The sequence below is a fragment of the Haliotis rufescens genome, unplaced genomic scaffold, assembly GCF_023055435.1.
Source record: "Haliotis rufescens isolate VD_foot unplaced genomic scaffold, xgHalRufe1.0.p SCAF_22, whole genome shotgun sequence".
NCBI classification, from domain to species: domain Eukaryota; kingdom Metazoa; phylum Mollusca; class Gastropoda; order Lepetellida; family Haliotidae; genus Haliotis; species Haliotis rufescens.
In genome coordinates, this window is record NW_025963913.1 from 11,842,856 (window position 1) to 11,865,820 (window position 22,965).

Sequence of the window (22,965 nt, forward strand, 5' to 3'; positions counted from 1 at the left end):
GCTTTCCGCTTGTGAAATGCAAATGTTTAAGAATTATATACAGCTAATTGAATGAGTTTTCTACCATGAATATGACAAATACTTGATTCTGATTTGTCAATCAGAGGTATTAGGTCACAATAACCACCCCTGATTGCAACAGCTACTTTGACAATCACATCACCATGGAAGATAATGTAATATAAGATAGACATTTTCCAATAATTATATGTACAGTTGTAGGTTATAAAATACAGATTTGTGACAACTATAATATTGAAAGTATGTTGGGCAATACATTTTGTGCAGAAAGAGAGAGTGTATTTCAAGTTAAAGGATATCAGAGAGCTTTAAATTTGGCACTTTTCTTAACTGTGAAGTCACATTTTCAGTGTTTTTCAGAATTTTGTCATGGTAGAATGGAGAAAAGCACACTACATTTTCAATTTAGAACTGGGTTAATTGTAGATTTAAACATGCTAAATAAAACATTCAACATCTCATGCTGTGCATTTGTTTCCAAATTCAATTTGGCATAGTTAAATCTAGAGGTAACCAAGCTCCACATTGAAAACACAGTACTTTTATCTCCTAAAAATATAGATTGTATAATAGAACTTTTACTACTTGCATTGAGATTATTTGAAGAGACTTTGGGGAAATCTGGAACAATCTACAATACTTATTCATATAATAATTACATTTTTGTTGTGTTCATTGATATTCCTGCATTCTGATTAGCAAAAAATTAAGCCATGCCCACCAAGGCGAACTACTTTTGTTACTACAGAATATCGGGGAATCCCAAAATTACAGTCAAGATACTTAAGAGTATCATCAAGCACAGGAAATTTAGTGAAATTCATGCATATTCATTGTCCAAATAATCCTTTGAGACCCAAGGCAGAGAAGGAATGATACAGCAAAGGTGCAGGGCCTAGATTTTCAAAACGATCGTAGCCCTAAAATTATCGTAAAGTTATCGTAAGGAAAACGTAGGCTCTCGTAGCCTATTTTCGAAACTATCGTAGCCCTGAGATATCTTAAATTTGTCGTAAATCTTACATAGCCCCATACCTGTCGTAAGTTTATTTTATCTTCATCCAAGATGGCGGCATTCTTTGCCATAGATATTTTGCCAAACAATATGTCTGCTTTACGTTCAAACATTGACATTTCATTTTGTTAAACTGTTAGATTCAAATTGACACTTCCAAAACACGAAGAATATAGATGTATTCCATTAAACATAACAATTTATTGAAATTTTGACATCAAAAGTTAAGCAAAGATTTCGTTTAAAAAAATCAACTAAAGAATTGGTTCCCATGCTCGTTCGCGTTTAAAATCTGGTCGTCAAAAAGTAGAATAGTTTGAACATCGTCCAAAATTCACTTTCCAATACATGTTCGCAGAAAATGTTTATTGAATGAAGTTTGCTGATCAATATAAAATAGACTGTTTCAATACAATAATCTTTAAATTTTGCATTCAATAAATCAATTTTAAAATAATAATTGATTTTGTTTTTTTTAATATTTAAGCGTACATCTACGTGTTTCATGTTAAAAAAAATATATAGATACTTGAGACCATTCAGACAACAAAATCGTTTAGTATAGGGTCAACGGACAAATACTAGTAAATGATCCTCAGCAATGCTGTCAGACAAGCCAGACATCATCGGACTCTGTTCTGGAATAGATTTGACACATTTATATATGTATTTCGCTCCTCAGCCAGATTTAAATGAAATCAGACAAATCAGTTAATTAGCTCTACTTAATTTAAAAGGATAGAAAAGGACTACACTTTATGTATGTTCACTTTAAAATGTGGCATGTTCCATGTGACAACATAACTTGACAATTCCTAAATTATCTCTCTTTGGGAACGGAAATTAGTGTCACTTTTAACGACATTGTTTAATCATTAAATTTATGGATCTAGATAGACCCAGTATACATCACATAACATCAGACTTCAACGCGCATCTTAAATGCTGAACGCCTGCTGTTCGATCAAAGGTCTCATCTAGTCATTGTCATTTAGAATAACGTCCCTTTAATACTTTCGTCCTTGACTTTGCACGCAACGTGTCCACATAAAGTTCTGTACGCTCGCGAGAGGACCATTTGAAGGGAAAGTAGTGAAGTATCTTTTTGCACATTATTTCAATTCTAATAGCTAAAGTGTGGTAACACTACACTTATTGATTGTAACATTTATTGGGTTTGAAAAATGCTATTGCATGGCACACGAATGCTGTTTGTGTCCGGGTAGTCATCTCTATCATAAGAACAAACGTCTACATGTAGGACATATAGAGGATTGTACGGAATGTCACTCAAATAGTTGCATGTTAAACAGTGCGACCTGACAATGTGATCATGAATTCCTTGTCACTTCTCCATGTTGTTATTGCTAGCGGTGGGGAAATCCTGCGACGTCACTGAGAAACACCCCGCTTTTTCAATCTCTAACACAAATGAGTTCTCTGTCAGAGTTACGATAACTATCGTAGCTCTGTACGATCTGCGACAGGTTTACAATACTTTAAAAATTCTATCTTATATTAAACTTAAGATGTCTTATCTTTAAACGTAAGTTGTTAAGGTTAATTTAGCTAAGATCGTTTCGAAAATCTAGGCCCAGGCTAGCTCGCCTGTTTTTCCCCGCTCGCCTCGGTTCCACAACTTTCATGTCTTCGGGTTTCATTTCTAATTAGAGATCTAGCATTTTTCCAACTGTGTCTTCCCATTCTCAGGGAACTAATATTTGAATCTGGTGGTAACTGACCATGTCATTTGAAACAGGCGCCTTCTGTTCGGTTGGCTACAGTCTGACTGTTGCACTTGACCTCTTGCCTTGATTGACAGGTCCTATGTACATTATTTTTATCCTACTCTCCGTTGACTGGCAACTGACTTTGTAGGCGCGTCAAGTTATGTGCATAGATTAAATAATCACCTGATTCATGTCACGCCACATTATGTATTCCTACACCTGGAATGTTTATCAATGTCGTCATTTTTGTTTGCTTTGATATATATACACCTGTTTTTGGTTAAACTATTGTAGATAAAACATGTTTTTGTACGCAAATTCTTACAAAAGTTTGTACATCAGTTTTCCGATTCATACTTCAATGAACTGAAAAAAATCCACAAATCTCCAAACATCAATTGAAAGTCCCCAGTACGTTTAGATAGGGGTTTTCTGATGTGTGGGTGATTTTGTAGACTATCATGGCTGCAAATCATTTGGCACTCTATGATAAAAAAGACAGTTTACTCAAATGCCATATTCATACATACTGTCTAAAGTCACAACATTGAGTGATATTATATCTTAAACAGTAATTATTTTAAGAATGACATTATATGATATCCTCTGCACATCCAAACCAGGTTCAAATGTAATTTCCAACCATCAATGCATTAGGGGCTGGTCACATGACCCCACTTGGAAACCATATATGGAAAGCTCTTGGAAATGTGTATTCAACAGTATCACTAAAGATCATCAAAACTACCAAAATAATTACTTTATAGCCATTTGAAGTAATGAAAAAAAATAATTCCAGGGATTTTTAACCGTCCATCAGTAATCAAGACAAAGAGCCCCCTCCCCACCCCCCATAAAAAGATGAACAAGAAAAAAGAAGTGTGCACAGAAAATTTCCGTACTTTCAAATACATTTTTGAGACCCTTAGGGTATTACCTCTGTGACTAGAAACTAGTATTTTGATCTATTTCAAGGGATTCATCGGGGTACTTCCGGTACGACACTTATTCCAAAACTGTTTGTTGTAATCCCCGGCAATCCTATAGATATTCTAACCTCATGTGTTTCTGTATCATGAATATATGATATAATATGTACTTATGTATATATACAATGTTTATTCCTAATAAATGATATTTATAATAAAGAAACACAATCAGCTGTAATCTAATGTATGTCACTGTATCCGTTCAATAAGATCCTCCTTATCTGACGTATGTCACTGTATCCGTTCAATAAGATCCTCCTCATCTAACGTATGTCACTATTTCCGTTCAATAAGATCCTCCTCTTCTGAAGTATGTCACTTTTCCGTTCAATAAGGTCCTCCCAAACTAACGTATGTCACTGTATCCGTTCAATAAGATCCTCCCCATTTAATGTATGTCACTGTATCCGTTCAATAAGTTCCTCCCCATCTAATGTATGTCACTTTTCCGTTCAATAAGGTCCTCCCAAACTAACGTATGTCCCTGTATCCGTTCAATAAGATCCTCCCCATCTAATGTATGTCACTGTATCCGTTCAATAAGATCCTCCCCATCTAACGTATGTCACTTTATCCGTTCAATAAGATCCTCCTCATCTAATGTATGTCACTGTATCCATTCAATAAGATCCTCCCCATCTAACATATGTCTCTGTATCCATTCAATAAGATCCTCCCCATCTGACGTATGTCACTTTATCAGTTCAATAAGATCCTCCCAATCTGAAGTATGTCACTTTTCCGTTCAATAAGGTCCTCCCCATCTAACGTATGTCACTGTATCCGTTCAATAAGATCCTCCTCATCTAATGTATGTCATTGTATCTGTTCAATAAGATCCTCCTCATCTAACGTATGTCACTGTATCCGTTCAATAACATCCTCCCCATCTGACGTATGTCACTGTATCCGTTCAATAAGATCCTCCTCATTTAATGTATGTCACTATATCCGTTCAATAAGGTCCTCCCCATCTAATGTATGTCACTGTATCCGTTCAATAAGATCCTCCCCATCTAACGTATGTCACTGTATCCGTTCAATAAGATCCTCCTCATCTGACGTATGTCACTGTATTCGTTCAATGAGATCCTCCCCATCTGACGTATGTCACTTTATCCGTTCAATAAGATCCTCCCAATCTAACATATGTCACTGTTTCCGTTCAATAAGGTCCTCCCCATCTAACGTATGTCACTGTATCCGTTCAATAAGATCCTCCCCATTTAATGAATGTCACTGTATCCGTTCAATAAGATCCTCCCAATCTAATGTATGTCACTGTATCAATTCAATAAGATCCAGCCCATATAACATATGTCTCTGTATCCGTTCAATAAGATCCTCCCCTTCTAACGTATGTCACTGTATCCATTCAATAGGTCCTCCTCATCTAACGTATGTCACTGTATTCGTTCAATAAGATTCTCCTCATCTAACATATGTCACTTTTCCGTTCATTAAGATCCGCCCAATCTAACATATGTCACTGTATCCGTTCATTAAGATCCTCCCCATCTTACATATGTCACTGTATCCATTCAATAAGATCCTCCCAATCTAATGTATGTCACTGTATCCGTTCAATAAGATCCTCCGCATCTAACGTATGTCACTGTATCCGTTCAATAAGATCCTCCCCATCTGACGTATGTCACTGTATCCGTTCAATAAGATCCTCCTCATCTAACGTATGTCACTGTATCCATTCAATAAGGTCCTCCCCATTTAATGTATGTCATTGTATCAGTTCAATAAAGTCCTCCTCATCTAACATATGTCACTGTATCCGTTCAATAAGATCCTCCTCATCTGACGTATGTCACTGTATCCGTTCAATAAGATCCTCCCCATCTAAAGTATGTCACTGTATCCGTTCAATACGATACTCCCAATCTAACGTATGTCACTGCATCCATTCAATTAGATCCTCCCCATCTAACATATGTCTCTGTATCCGTTCAATAAGATCCTCCTCATCTAACGTATGTCACTGTATCCGTTCAATAAGATCCTCCCCATCTGACGTATGTCACTGTATCCGTTCAATAAGATCCTCCTCATCTAAGGTATGTCACTTTATCCGTTCAATAGGTCCTCCTCATCTAACGTATGTCACTGTATCCGTTCAATAAGATCCTCCTCATCTAACGGATGTCACTGTATCCATTTAATAAGATCCTCCCCATCTAACATATGTCTCTGTATCCATTCAATAAGGTCTTCCACATCTAATAATGTCACTGTATCCATTCAATAAGATCCTCCTCATCTAATGTATGTCACTTATCCTGTTCAATCAGATCCTCCTCATCTAACGTATGTCACTGTATCCATTCAATAAGGTCTTCCTCATCTAATAATGTCACTGTATCCGTTCAATAAGATCCTCCTCATCTAACCTATGTCACTGTACCCGTTCAATAAGATCCTCCCCATCTAACCTATGTCACTGTATCCGTTCAATAAGATCCTCCTCATCTAACCTATGTCACTGTACCCGTTCAATAAGATCCTCCCCATCTAACCTATGTCACTGTATCCGTTCAATAAGATCCTCCTCATCTAACGTATGTCACTATCTGTTCAATAAGATCCTCCTCATCTAACGTATGTCACTATCTGTTCAATAAGATCCTCCTCATGTTGCAGAGTGCAGCTGACTGAGGAGGAGATGTCTGGCTCCTGATCTTCCCAGTAAGTTTTTGTGTGATGTCTGAAATGAGCTATATCATTGGGTGTCTCAATACATGCAGAAGGCAACTTCACACATACCTCAGGGGAGCAGCTTGACCAGAAATGTTCCCTATTATTTATAAAGCACAACACCCACCCACTCACTAGCAGCCTGCCTACCTGTATACTGCACAGCCAAGCTTGCCACTGTTTGTTGGGTAGATGATGACATCTATGCTGTTGCCTATTGTGGGTGATGCAAGTTGGTGTCCTGTATCAGAAGACAGACAATAATAAAAAGTAACGTTGTTGAACAATTGTTCACAGATTGTTCTCCTTGGAAGATGGAGGGGATATAGATGCTAGCAACTGACATTTTCAATGTTTTCTACAATTTGAGTATTTTCCTATTGTCAAATTAAATCAGTTCACATAATTTTTGTAATGCAAACATCAGACTATTTCTATTTTGAGTGCCTCTGTGTTTTTGTTTCATATTTTACAGAGATCTATATAACTTGTCTACAAAGTCACTGTAACATGTTTTAGTTTTGAAAGACAGTACAATACATATCCTTTGAAGTGAAGCCCCTTCTCTCATCCTCAGATGATGTGGTACCACCAGTACTTAGCAGCACAGGGCAGAGTGCCAATCTTTAGTTTATTCGTATAAAATAAAACTCTGATCTGAAATCAGCACTGATCTTCCCTTCATTATAATACATGTTGAACATATCCCATCATGTTGGCATAGTGACTGAGTACAAAAACACAGAAGCATTATACATTTCATTGTCACACACTGGACAAATCAGACTGTGATTTATACGATGACCTTAGCGTGCCATTCTTACACCTCAACACTGACATGAAGGTGAGGTGCACCTTGCACACAAGTCCAAACAATCCTATTGCAATGTACCAAACCAGTGCTAATACTCAGTTACACCAGGCAAAGCAATCCCAACAAAGGTTGTCTTAATTGATCCCATATCAAACTGCCTCATACAATTTAATCAGGATCAAATACCCTACATTGATCTTCACAGATAGCACAGTTCAGCTGGATGAATCTACCGCAGTTGCTTGAATGACTCTTCAAATCAACTCAAAATCATGGGTCACACATGTCTGTCTGCATGTAAACTGCCAGTCAGGTGTCGAGTCTGTCCTGGTCACACACATGTCTGTCTGCATGTAAACTGCCAGTCATGTGTCGAGTCTGTCCTGGTCACACACACGTCTATCTGCATGTACACTGCCAGTCATGTGTCGAGTCGGTCCTGGTCACACACACGTCTGTCTGCATGTAAACTGCCAGTCATGTGTCGAGTCTGTCCTGGTCACACACATGTCTGTCTGCATGTAAACTGCCAGCCAGGTGTCGAGTCTGTCCTGGTCACACACACGTCTATCTCCATGTAAAATGCCAGTCATGTCGAGTCTGTCCTGGTCACAAACATGTCTGTCTGCATGTAAACTGCCAGTCAGGTGTCGAGTCTGTCCTGGTCACACACATGTCTGTCTGCATGTAAACTGCCAGTCAGGTGTCCAGTCGGTCCTGGTCACACACACATCTGTCTGCATGTAAACTGCCAGTCAGGTGTCTAGTCTGTCCTGGTCACACACACGTCTGTCTGCATGTAAACTGCCAGGCAGGTGTCTAGTCTGTCCTGGTCACACACATGTCTGTCTGCATGTAAACTGCCAGTCAGGTGTCGAGTCTGTCCTGGTCACACACACGTCTGTCTGCATGTAAACTGCCAGTCAGGTGTCGAGTCTGTCCTGGTCACACACACGTCTGTCTGCATGTAAACTGCCAGTCAGGTGTCGAGTCTGTCCTGGTCACACACATGTCTGTCTGCATGTAAACTGCCAGTCAGGTGTCGAGTCTGTCCTGGTCACACACACGTCTGTCTGCATGTAAACTGCCAGTCAGGTGTCGAGTCTGTCCTGGTCACACACATGTCTGTCTGCATGTAAACTGCCAGTCAGGTGTCGAGTCTGTCCTGGTCACACACATGTCTGTCTGCATGTAAACTGCCAGTCAGGTGTCGAGTCTGTCCTGGTCACACACACGTCTGTCTGCATGTAAACTGCCTGTCAGGTGTCGAGTCTGTCCTGGTCACACACATGTCTGTCTGCGTGTAAACTGCCTGTCATGTGTCCAATCTGTCAGGGTCACACACACATCTGTCTGCATGTAAACTGCCAGTCAGGTGTCGAGTCTGTCCTGGTCACACACACGTCTGTCTGCATGTAAACTGCCAGTCATGTGTCTAGTCTGTCCTGGTCACACACATGTCTGTCTGCATGTAAACTGCCAGTCATGTGTCGAGTCTGTCCTGGTCACACACACGTCTGTCTGCATGTAAACTGCCAGTCAGGTGTCGAGTCTGTCCTGGTCACACACACATATCTGTCTGCATGTAAACTGCAAGTCATGTGTCGAGTCTGTCCTGGTCACACACACGTCTGTCTGCATGTAAACTGCCAGTCATGTGTCGAGTCTGTCCTGGTCACACACACGTCTGTCTGCATGTAAACTGCCAGTCAGGTGTCGAGTCTGTCCTGGTCACACACACGTCTGTCTGCATGTAAACTGCCAGTCAGGTGTCGAGTCTGTCCTGGTCACACACACGTCTATCTGCATGTGAACTGCCAGTCATGTGTCGAGTCTGTCCTGGTCACACACATGTCTGTCTGCATGTAAACTGCCAGTCAGGTGTCGAGTCTGTCCTGGTCACACACATGTCTGTCTGCATGTAAACTGCCAGTCAGGTGTCCAGTTGGTCCTGGTCACACACACGTCTGTCTGCATGTAAACTGTCAGTCATGTGTCGAGTCTGTCCTGGTCACACACACGTCTGTCTGCATGTAAACTGCCAGTCATGTGTCTAGTCTGTCCTGGTCACACACATGTCTGTCTGCATGTAAACTGCCAGTCATGTGTCGAGTCTGTCCTGGTCACACACACGTCTGTCTGCATGTAAACTGCCAGTCATGTGTCGAGTCTGTCCTGGTCACACACACGTCTGTCTGCATGTAAACTGCCAGTCAGGTGTCGAGTCTGTCCTGGTCACACACATGTCTGTCTGCATGTAAACTGCCAGTCATGTGTCGAGTCTGTCCTGGTCACACACATGTCTGTCTGCATGTAAACTGCCAGTCAGGTGTCCAGTTGGTCCTGGTCACACACACGTCTGTCTGCATGTAAACTGCCAGTCATGTGTCGAGTCTGTCCTGGTCACACACACGTCTGTCTGCATGTAAACTGCCAGTCATGTGTCTAGTCTGTCCTGGTCACACACATGTCTGTCTGCATGTAAACTGCCAGTCATGTGTCGAGTCTGTCCTGGTCACACACCTGTCTGTCTGCATGTAAACTGCCAGTCATGTGTCGAGTCTGTCCTGGTCACACACCTGTCTGTCTGCATGTAAACTGCCTGTCATGTGTCCAGTCTGTCAGGGTCACACACATGTCTGTCTTCATGTAAACTGCCAGAAGTGTAGAGAGGCTTCATGTACTGTAGAGATGTGACGTGTTCTCCCTTATCCAGCCACGGAATGAACAGTTACCTCCTTCTGGAAATGCCTGAATTACGCTGGAAGCCATGCTCTGTCTTCGTCATGCCATATCCACCGTAGTTTACCGTGGCCAAGTTACACCTCCAGGATCCTAGACCAAATGACTGAGACCATGCAGAAGCTCCGTCACGATGATTGACTTCCCCTCCCGACTATGAGGAAGAAGTTATATCAGATGCATGCATCACCGTTCCTGGAGTCACAGCCACTGGATGACGAGTTCCGCAAGCTGGTAAAGAATCCAACACCAATCTCATGCTCCCGGCCAGCTGAGTTAAAAATTTAACTACGGTTAACAAGTACTCCATGGACATTGACACGTATCTCAATCAGTTTATCGCAGGAATCCGACATGCGATGCCACCTCTACCAACGTCTTTTGATGATATCCTGGCAGAAACTCCAATGTCCATCCGAATGAACCAAGTGGGATCTACAGTTTGCTAGATGCGATTGTCTGCATGCTGGAGGACATGTTATCTACACAGGTCTGGACTGCCTCCCAGCTTCTATGGCTTCAGCAACAACAACTCCTGTCTCAAGTCAGATCAAGGGCTGTCCCCAAGCATGCCAAGCAGACGGTTATGTCACAGCCAGTCACATCATCGACAATCTTTAACAACAAGCTGGGCATGATCCTAAATGACAGAGAGGTTTCAACCTAGCAGTCAAGGCACATGGATCACAGTACCCGCCTAAACATGCACGAGAACCAGCCAGCGATTGCCCTTTCCACGAACCACCACGAAAGAAGTATATCCCATCAGGAAAAGAATCCTACCAGGCATCCTGGCATAATGACAAGCCATTGTCAGACTCCTTTCGGAACTCAGTCTCCAAACGCCGTGGATCTCGCCATAGAGGTTTCAAGTCCAGAGGTCGAGGGGATAAAAGATGCCTTGTTTCTCCCCTCTCCAAGCGTCGCAGATCCTATCAAACTGGTTTTGTCTACAGATTACGATACACAACTTCTGCCATTCAACATAACACCGTCTCAGGGTCCAGTGGGAGGGAGTCTTTTGTCATACGCTGAAAATTGGACGCACATTATGACCGACCACTGGATTTTAGACGTTATCCATCATGAGTACAAGCTACACTTTCTCAAGCACCCTCAACTTGTATCTCGTCCCGGGGGACGCAGATTTCACCTAGGATCTGACATCAGTGAGTACACCTTTTACCTTGATAGAATGGCATGTAAGGAATTCAAGAGCTACCTGTATTAAAACAGCTGATAAACATATATCTACCGGAAGTGACGTCACAATCAGAAGGAATATAGACTGGAAGTGATGTCATAACCGGAAGTGACGTCATAAATGACTTTAGAGGTTCTAGAAATGACATCAAAACCTGTTCAAAGGAGGAACTGACATCAATTAGAACTGGAAGTGACATCATAACAGGAAGTTGATAAACAGGAAGTGACATCACTCTCAGAATCTGAGACAAATGAAGAGTTAGAATAGAACTAAAGACATAATTTCATGATTATCAGCAAATAATAAGGTACTTCAACTGAAGGTATCGCATATTGACTGATATAATCATAATACCCGATTCTTGAGTAATTACCACTTGAAAGGGTTTGAATCCGGTAATATACAGGAACTCATACAACAGTATTGGATTGCTGTCAACTACACTGGGAGTTACTAGAGGCAGATCCCACCTTATCCCTCTGGTATATTCTGGCTTTGATGTAATAGAGGTAGAGGATTCGCAGGAACTATCAAACAATAGTTATCATTGTTAATAATTCTAAGAATACTACCTCTATTACATCAGGAAGTACTCCCACCCACCTCCCCAATTCATTTGCCTCAAGTGGTGAGATGTTTTGAAGAGCTGAAGAGCTACATGTGCTATTAGGGGAACTACAAGTTGTGTGTAGTTGACAGTGAAGAGGCCTTCTGTTGAAAATCTGAAGATTTCGTAATAGTGTGTCTGCAGCCAAAATACAGGACTTACAGGGCTATGATGTAATAGAGGTAGTATTCTTAGAATCATTAACAATGATATCTATTGTTTGATGTTTCTGTGTAAAGTTGTAAGAAAAGACATGATAGTGTTTGACACTTACATGTGAAAGTGGTTACTCACCATTAGCTTCATGAGATGTCTCCACTTCCAGGATGAGATTCCAAGCATTGCGCATCAGTGTCACAGCTTCAGCATGTGTCAGCTGCCTAAAGTCGGTACCATTCACCTCCAGGATGCGATCTCCAACACTGAGACACTGAGGGACACAGAATTGATATTAGCAAACTGTTCAGAGGAAACAATCCACTAGGTACTCGATGATAGGGGTCCCATACTCCTGCCCCATACCTGTTCCTCTGCCTGACTGTTGGCCTCCACTAGATGCACCATGATAGGGGTCCTGCCCCCTTACCTGTTCCTCTGCCTGACTGTTGGCCTCCACTAGATGCACCATGATAGGGTTCCTGCCCCCTTACCTGTTCCTCTGCCTGACTGTTGGCCTCCACTAGATACACCATGATAGGGATCCCATACTCCTGCCCCATACCTGTTCCTCTGCCTGACTGTTGGCCTCCACTAGATACACCATGATAGGGGTCCTGCCCCCTTACCTGTTCCTCTGCCTGACTGTTGGCCTCCACTAGATGCACCATGATAGGGTTCCTGCCCCCTTACCTGTTCCTCTGCCTGACTGTTGGCCTCCACTAGATACACCATGATAGGGGTCCCATACTCCTGCCCCTTACCTGTTCCTCTGCCTGACTGTTGGCCTCCACTAGATACACCATGATAGGGGTCCTGCCCCCTTACCTGTTCCTCTGCCTGACTGTTGGCCTCCACTAGATACACCATGATAGGGGTCCTGCCCCCTTACCTGTTCCTCTGCCTGACTGTTGGCCTCCACTAGATACACCATGATAGGGGTCCCATACTCCTTGCCGCCCTTGATTCCTACACCAAGACTGCCATCTTCACGCCTGTTTAGAAGCACTCGCTTCTTGGTGGTGTTTACTTCCGGCTCAGATTTGGGGCTTGCTCCATTAATAAATGGAGAAGTGTAGGAAGACTTCATGTTCAGATGGTGATTGGAATGAGTACTCGATTTCCTACTGTGACCCTCTGATTTTTGTGACAGTTGAAGTGACTTCATTGACACACGTGATGGAGTCTTTGACATATCTTGATTTTGCTGCCGATATTGGACTGGTGTTCTTACCGGCTTGAGCAGTGAATGATTCAGTATCATTTCTGCTTCTTCCTTGGTAACTGTTCCATTCCTAGACTGATCATCAAACTCACTGTATACTCCACTTGTAACACTGGTACCAGGGAGTGATACCCCATCAGTCCCATTTGTTTCATCAAAAGGCCCTACATGTATTTTTTTCTCAAATCCTGTAGACACAACTTGAAATTGCCCAGATGAATCCTTTGCAATCACTTTAGGATCATCACTTATGGGGTTTCCAGTATTAAAATACTTTAAGAATGCCTCATAACTTGAAAACTGTAGGCTACAGAGCTTATGGAAGTCCCTCTGAAGTTGGAGAGGAAGCTTGCTGCTCAGCTCCAGGAGCAGCATCAGCTTCTCAGTTGTATTTATCACAGGCTTTAGCTGAGTGCATAATGTAGGCACAGACTTAGACACCCGGAAGTGCTGTAAAGCTTGTTTGAACATGCTGCATTCGTCTTCATTCAGCAGTTCTTCTGCAAGATTTCGAAGGATTACCTCCCCTTTCTGATATTGTGTTGTGGCCATGAGTCTCATCTGCCGCCGCTGTGCTTGGCGAAGGGGCTTCCACGTGTGTCCGTATTGAAGGTAGTGTACTACCTGGTGGCAACAAGAATAGTTCATTTCATAAATTAGTATATATACAACATGTACATAAATATTGTAATCTTCCGGTATACTTGCCCGATGCAATCAAAAATTGAAAATTGCCATCAAAATGAAGAAAACAAGAAGCATTCCTAGAAGACTCATTCTCACAGCTGTTCTCTCAAAATTGTCTGTATTTTGGATATCCAAGAATATAAAACTAGATCCATAAGATTCTGCTGCTAACCTTGTATATTGTACTCTGTATTCTTAATCAAGACTCTCTGTTAATACCTACAAAGTTGCACAGTTATCCGCACAAGGGTTGAATATACAGAATATAGAGTCGTCAGAAGATAAGACCCCAAGTTTAACCCTCTTGGAGCCACAGGACCATATATGGTCCCATGAAAAGTCCCTTTTCAACTGTGAATTAAGATGTCTAACACTTGAGTGTGCAAAATGAAAATTATAACCATCATCAACCCTAATCATCTCAGCTTTAACATCATGTAACAATTGCTGTACATGAACAATATGTATGAAGTTAAGTTGCTGTACATGACCCAGTGCTGGATGATCAACCAGCCATTGTTGCTGTACATGACCCAGTGCTGCATGATCAGCCAGCCATTGTTGCTGTACATAAACACAATGTATGATGTGAAGTTGCTGTATAGACCCAGTGCTGCATGATCAGCCAGCCATTGTTGCTGTACATAAACACAATGTATGATGTGAAGTTGCTGTATAGACCCAGTGCTGCATGATCAGCCAGCCATTTTTGCTGTACATGACCCAGTGCTGCATGATCAGCCAGCCATTGTTGCTGTACATGACCCAGTGCTGCATGATCAACCAGCGATTGTTGCTGTACATGATCACAATGTATGATGTGAAGTTGCTGTACATGACCCAGTGCTGCATGATCAACCATCGATTGTTGCTGTACATGAACACAATGAATGATGTGAAGTTGCTGTACATGACCCAGTGCTGGATGATCAACCAGCCATTGTTGCTGTACATGAACACAATGTATGATGTGAAGTTGCTGTACATGACCCAGTGCTGCATGATCAGCCAGCCATTGTTGCTGTACATGACCCAGTGCTGCATGATCAACCAGCCATTGTTGCTGTACATGACCCAGTGCTGCATGATCAGCCAGCCATTGTTGAAAGAGTTACTTTTACCCACTGTGCAGTTATTGGCATGAGACTGCTAACATTTAGTCTGCAACGGAAGTTTTTTGTTCAAGTGTTGCATATTTTTATTGACTGTGTGTCATGGCGATTCTACCAGTTGTCTTTCATGCTTGACGTTTCGACAAATAACTGCTGCTTTTTTCATACCTGACCGTGTGAATGAATTGCCCTAACCATTTCACATTTTGTCACAAAAGGAGATTTCATAAGTGTGGCCACAACATGTAACGTGAGTCAACGCCATATTGTGAACAAATTATATCCAATTGTCATGATCAGCCAGCCATTGTTGCTGTACATGACCCAGTGCTGCATGATCAGCCAGCCATTGTTGCGATACATGAACACAATGTATGATGTGAAGTTACGGTACATGACCAAGTGCTGCATGATCAGCCAGCCATTGTTGCTGTACATGAACACAATGTATGATGTGAAGTTGCTGTACATGACCCAGTGCTGCATGATCAGCCAGCCATTGTTGCTGTACATGACCCAGAGCTGCATGATCAGCCAGCCATTGTTGCTGTACATGAACACAATGTATGATGTGAAGTTATGGTACATGACCCAGTGCTGGATGATCAACCAGCCATTGTTGCTGTACATGATCACAATGTATGATGTGAAGTTGCTGTACATGACCCAGTGCTGCATGATCAGCCAGCCATTGTTGCTGTACATGAACACAATGTATGATGTGAAGTTGCTGAACATGACCCAGTGCTGCATAATCAGCCAGCCATTGTTGCTGTACATGAACACAATGTATGATGTGAAGTTGCTGTACATGACCAAGTGCTGCATGATCAGCCAGCCATTGTTGCTGTACATGACCCAGTGCTGGATGATCAGCCAGCCATTGTTGCTGTACATGAACACAATGTATGATGTGAAGTTGCTATATATGACCCAGTGCTGCATGATCAGCCAGCCATTGTTGCTGTACATGAACACAATGTATGATGTGAAGTTGCTGTACATGACCCAGTGCTGGATGATCAACCAGCCATTGTTGCTGTACATGAACACAATGTATGATGTGAAGTTGCTGTACATGACCATGTTCTGGATGATCAGCCAGCCATTGTTGCTGTACATGACCCAGTGCTGCATAATCAGCCAGCCATTGTTGCTGTCCATGAACACACTGTATGATGTGAAGTTGCTGTACATGACCCAGTGCTGCATGATCAGCCAGCCATTGTTGCTGTCCATGAACACAATGTATGATGTGAAGTTGCTGTACATGACCAAGTCCTGCATGATCAGCCAGCCATTGTTGCTGTACATGACCCAGTGCTGCATGATCAACCAGCCATTGTTGCTGTCCATGAACACACTGTATGATGTGAAGTTGCTGTACATGACCCAGTGCTGCATGATCAGCCGGCCATTGTTGCTGTACATGACCCAGTGCTTCATGATCAACCAGCCATTGTTGCTGTACATGAACACAATGTATGATGTGAAGTTGCTGTACATGACCCAGTGCTGGATGATCAGCCAGCCATTGTTGCTGTACATGAACACAATGTATGATGTGAAGTTGCTGTATATGACCCAGTGCTGCATGATCAGCCAGCCATTGTTGCTGTACATGACCAAGTGTTGCATGATCAGCCATCCATTGTTGCTGTACATGAACACAATGTATGATGTGAAGTTATGGTACATGACCCAGTGCTGCATGATCAACCAGCCATTGTTGCTGTACATGAACACAAGGTATGATGTGAAGTTGCTGTATATGACCCAGTGCTGCATGATCAGCCAGCCATTGTTGCTGTACATGAACACAATGTATGATGTGAAGTTGCTGTACATGACCAAGTGCTGCATGATCAGTCAGCCGTTGTTGCTGTACATGAACACAATGTATGATGTGAAGTTATGGTACATGACCCAGTGCTGCATGATCAGCCAGCCATTGTTGCTGTCCATGAACACAATGTATGATGTGAAGTTGCTGTACATGACCCAGTGCTGGATGATCAGCCAGCCATTGTTGCTGTACATGAACACAATGTATGATGTGAAGTTGCTGTATATGACCCAGTGCTGCATGATCAGCCAGCCATTGTTGCTGTACATGACCAAGTGTTGCATGATCAGCCATCCATTGTTGCTGTACATGAACACAATGTATGATGTGAAGTTATGGTACATGACCCAGTGCTGGATGATCAGCCAGCCATTGTTGCTGTACATGAACACAATGTATGATGTGAAGTTGCTGTATATGACCCAGTGCTGCATGATCAGCCAGCCATTGTTGCTGTACATGACCAAGTGTTGCATGATCAGCCATCCATTGTTGCTGTACATGAACACAATGTATGATGTGAAGTTGCTGTACATGACCCAGTGCTGGATGATCAGCCAGCCATTGTTGCTGTACATGAACACAATGTATGATGTGAAGTTGCTGTATATGACCCAGTGCTGCATGATCAGCCAGCCATTGTTGCTGTACATGACCAAGTGTTGCATGATCAGCCATCCATTGTTGCTGTACATGAACACAATGTATGATGTGAAGTTATGGTACATGACCCAGTGCTGCATGATCAACCAGCCATTGTTGCTGTACATGAACACAATGTATGATGTGAAGTTGCTGTATATGACCCAGTGCTGCATGATCAGCCAGCCATTGTTGCTGTACATGAACACAATGTATGATGTGAAGTTGCTGTACATGACCAAGTGCTGCATGATCAGTCAGCCGTTGTTGCTGTACATGAACACAATGTATGATGTGAAGTTATGGTACATGACCCAGTGCTGCATGATCAGCCAGCCATTGTTGCTGTCCATGAACACAATGTATGATGTGAAGTTGCTGTACATGACCCAGTGCTGGATGATCAGCCAGCCATTGTTGCTGTACATGAACACAATGTATGATGTGAAGTTGCTGTATATGACCCAGTGCTGCATGATCAGCCAGCCATTGTTGCTGTACATGACCAAGTGTTGCATGATCAGCCATCCATTGTTGCTGTACATGAACACAATGTATGATGTGAAGTTATGGTACATGACCCAGTGCTGCATGATCAGCCAGCCATTGTTGCTGTCCATGAACACAATGTATGATGTGAAGTTGCTGTACATGACCCAGTGCTGCATGATCAACCAGCCATTGTTGCTGTACATGAACACAATGTATGATGTGAAGTTATGGTACATGACCCAGTGCTGCATGATCAGCCAGCCAGTGTTGCTGTCCATGAACACAATGTATGATGTGAAGTTATGGTACATGACCCAGTGCTGCATGATCAACCAGCCATTGTTGCTGTACATGAACACAATGTATGATGTGAAGTTGCTGTACATGACCCAGTGCTGGATGAACAGCCAGCCATTGTTGCTGTACATGAACACAATGTATGATGTGAAGTTGCTATATATGACCCAGTGCTGCATGATCAGCCAGCCATTGATGCTGTCCATGAACACAATGTATGATGTGAAGTTGCTGTACATGACCCAGTGCTGCATGATCAGCCAGCCATTGTTGCTGTACATGACCCAGTGCTGCATGATCAACCAGCCATTGTTGCTGTCCATGAACACAATGTATGATGTGAAGTTGCTGTACATGACCCAGTGCTGCATGATCAGCCAGCCATTGTTGCTGTACATGACCCAGTGCTGCATGATCAGCCAGCCATTGTTGCTGTACATGAACACAATGTAAGATGTAAAGTTGCTGTACATGACCCAGTGCTGGATGATCAACCAGCCATTGTTGCTGTACATGAACACAATGTATGATGTGAAGTTGCTGTACATGACCCAGTGCTTGATGATCAACCAGCCATTGTTGCTGTACATGAACACAATGTATGATGTGAAGTTGCTGTACATGACCCAGTGCTGGATGATCAGCCAGCCATTGTTGCTGTACATGAACACAATGTTTGATGTGAAGTTGCTGTACATGACCCAGTGCTGCATGATCAGCCAGCCATTGTTGCTGTACATGACCCAGTGCTGCATGATCAGCCAGCCATCGTTGCTGTACATGAACACAATGTATGATGTGAAGTTGTGGTACATGACCCAGTGCTGCATGATCAACCAGCCGTTGTTGCTGTACATGAACACAATGTATGATGTGAAGTTGCTGTACATGACCCAGTGCTGGATGAACAGCCAGCCATTGGTGCTGTACATGAACACAATGTATGATGTAAGGGTTGCTATATATGACCCAGTGCTTCATGATCAGCCAGCCATTGATGCTGTCCATGAACACAATGTATGATGTGAAGTTGTGGTACATGACCCAGTGCTGCATGATCAGCCAGCCATTGTTGCTGTACATGACCCAGTGCTGCATGATCAACCAGCCATTGTTGCTGTCCATGAACACAATGTATGATGTGAAGTTGCTGTACATGACCCAGTGCTGCATGATCAGCCAGCCATTGTTGCTGTACATGACCCAGTGCTGCATGATCAGCCAGCCATTGTTGCTGTACATGAACACAATGTAAGATGTGAAGTTGCTGTACATGACCCAATGCTGGATGATCAACCAGCCATTGTTGCTGTACATGAACACAATGTATGATGTGAAGTTGCTGTACATGACCCAGTGCTTGATGATCAACCAGCCATTGTTGCTGTACATAAACACAATGTATGATGTGAAGTTGCTGTACATGACCCAGTGCTGGATGATCAGCCAGCCATTGTTGCTGTACATGAACACAATGTTTGATGTGAAGTTGCTGTACATGACCCAGTGCTGGATGGTCATCCAGCCATTGTTGCTGTACATGACCCAGTGCTGCATGATCAGCCAGCAATTGTTGCTGTGCATGAACACAATGTATGATGTGAAGTTGCTGTACATGACCCAGTGCTGCATGATCAGCCAGCCATTGTTGCTGTACATGACCCAGTGCTGCATGATCAGCCAGCCATTGTTGCTGTACATGAACACAATGTATGATGTGAAGTTGTGGTACATGACCCAGTGTTGCATGATCAACCAGCCGTTGTTGCTGTACATGAACACAATGTATGATGTGAAGTTGTGGTACATGACCCAGTGCTGCACGATCAGCCAGCCATTGTTGCTGTACATGACCCAGTGCTGCATGATCAGCCAGCCATTGTTGCTGTACATGAACACAATGTATGATGTGAAGTTGCTGTACATGACCCAGTGCTGCATGATCAACCAGCCATTGTTGCTGTACATGAACACAATGTATGATGTGAAGTTGTGGTACATGACCCAGTGCTGCATGATCAACCAGCCATTGTTGCTGTACATGAACACAATGTATGATGTGAAGTTGCTGTACATGACCCAGTGCTGCATGATCAGCCAGCCATTGTTGCTGTACATGAACACAATGTATGATGTGAAGTTGCTGTACATGACCCAGTGCTGCATGATCAACCAGCCATTGTTGCTGTACATGAACACAATGTATGATGTGATATGAACTAGTGGAAGATGATCAAAGGGTAGATACACATGGTAACATGAAGCAAAACTTACATAATAACCACTCTGTTCTTGAACAACAATAATTATTCAGCTGAAATTTGTCATGTCAAGTCAAGTCTTTAAAAGTAACAAGTTATGAGTTGTCCAATATGAATGTGCTAGTATCTCCCCAAATGGTCACCACATCTGTGTCGGTCTTACCTCCATGTGCCGTGGGCGGACACGCAGCTGAAACTCAGGATATCTGCTGAGTGGGGAGAACATTACTGGCTTGACTTGACTACTACTAGAAACTTGAAGACAGACTTGTCCCATCTACCCAGATACTCTGGATCCGGTAATTGCTTTCAAACAACCCTTAGCCTCTGTAGGATTCTAAGAAGATCTTTAAAATGTCTTTCCTCCATGTTTGTTTTCTTTTGAAAGAAATCATTGTCACATCAAAGCAATACTATTTCGTAATCCAAGCATATCCAGTATGAGCTAGCATAGTCAGTGGTTCTGCCATGCATCGACCACATGTCCAGAATATGAATGTCCATATGTGAGCCACTAGCACAAGTTGTTAATCAAAGTTCCAAGCTTGAAGGAGACCTACACACGATACTTCCACAGTGGGGTATTCCCTCCCAGGATCTCACCCCACAACTAGGAGGAATTTAAGGCTGAACACAACTGACATTATCAATACCCTCCCTGCCTTAATTAAATCATTAAAGATTGATTGCACACAAAATATCAGCCACAATATTGCCTTTGGCAAAGTTCAATCCATCAATGTGCAGGCTGTGTATCCTGAATCCAGCTGTATTCCTGAGGAGCACTGAGGCTGGCAGTCCAGCACAAGATGCAGGAGTTTGTCAAATGAACACAATGCAGTGTATTATACACTCCCCTCAACACTTGTCACAGGAGACTTCACATACATGTTGTATAGCAATAGAGACTCAGTTTCAAAACCTGACTGACAGCTTACAACCAGCCAACAAAAGACAAGTCTTCTTTTATGTTCAACATTATATGGTTAGGACAGTGACATATGCTAAATATGTGCATTATGGCACTCATTCACAAATATGTAACACTATCTTGCTGCACACTCGACAACTGTATGAACTGTAATATTCTATTAATTTATCAAGTTACCATCTGAATATGCACTTATAATCAGTATTTTCGTCTTTGTTTATTTGAAGAGGTGACAAAAACAACATTTACAAATGAAGAAAAAATGAGCTGTATTGAATTGAGTTGGGCATGACCACACTATATCTATATCTATGTGTGAGCAGTCATTGAAACGGTTCTAGGTAGCCAAGTACAATGCTCCTTACATGTTGCCAGTAGATCAAGATGTCATCGATGTCTTGATCCAGCAGTCTCTTTATTTCATGTGTGTGTCATGGCACACAGCCAGCCTAGAACACAAGCTTGCAGAAAGACCCCATCCACCATACACTATTGCCTTCTGCAAGTTGCTTCAAATGATAATGTTAACTCAAGTTCCTGTAACTATGTGGCTTTTTGTTTAGATAAGATTGAAGATATTTGCAAACTATAATATAAATATAAGCTAAGAAGTGGAATGTTTTGGAAGCTGTAATATTCTCCAACAATGCTACATCCTAATGAACCACACCTCACACATTATACTCATATTTATATTTTTCATCAATATATTTTTTACAAAGATACATTAACTTTTTTTTATCATTTTTTAGTAATATTCATTTCAAGGTGTGTGTAGGAAATAATGTTTATTTTCTTATTTGACCTACATGCGGTAAAGTGAGCTACATTGTATTCAAAACATGTATCATGTATCATAGATTTGGGCTGAAAATGTAAAACCATGAGCAAGGGAAAAAACAGAAGTCACGAGGTCTTTTCCCAAGCTAGAGGTTTTACATTTTCAACAAAAATCAAGGAGTATTAGAACTTATAACTAACTTATGAACCATCTGAATGCAAGAAATGCCAAAAAGAAAAACTATCAGGATAACTTACAATGAAATAATACTGTAGTCGTGTTATGAAACGAATTCAATGACAGCATGCGAGACAAAGTCCACATGCAGCATGCAGACAACTGAAATCAGTGACATGTAAGATTGAACACCCTTTCATCACCTGCCCTGTGGCTCAGTGGGTTGGTTACAATACTAAATATGATATGTGGTGTTACTGGTTCAATTCACATCATGGAATTTTCTTGTAAAAAAATCACTCATTAGATGCACATCAAAAGGATGTTTATAAATCTTTGGTGATGTAACACTCTCCAGTTAAGTTAGAGAATAGAGGGCATTCTCCTGGATCGCCCTGGGAATGGATACAAGCAACTGAGTTTGCCGGTTTTCTGCTATTTGGAGAAACCTTAAGAAAAGGTCACAAGGTATATTTATATATCAGTCTCTGAAACAGCATGCCATAAAGGTCTGATTCCATTACTGG

The 22,965-nt window shown here is 42.1% G+C and overlaps 1 protein-coding gene across 2 annotated transcripts in view; it reads right to left on the reverse strand.

Annotated features, from left to right (window-relative positions):
• LOC124146409 overlaps nt 1–21,407 on the reverse strand; it is a 40,802-nt gene extending 19,395 nt beyond the window's left edge. The window contains exons 1-5 of one of the 2 annotated variants that reach the window (XM_048401509.1): nt 20,713–21,407; nt 12,919–13,836; nt 12,681–12,854; nt 12,126–12,261; nt 6,612–6,702 (exon numbers count right to left, since the gene is read on the reverse strand). In XM_048401509.1, coding sequence (XP_048257466.1) covers nt 6,612–6,702; nt 12,126–12,261; nt 12,681–12,854; nt 12,919–13,836; nt 20,713–20,826 — 1,433 coding nt within the window. In that variant the 5' untranslated portion in view covers nt 20,827–21,407. Of the gene's footprint in view, nt 1–6,611; nt 6,703–12,125; nt 12,262–12,680; nt 12,855–12,879; nt 13,837–20,712 lie in introns of both variants that reach the window. The other variant, XM_046516677.2, reaches the window with a different exon arrangement.
• Nucleotides 21,408–22,965: the final 1,558 nt, after the last annotated feature.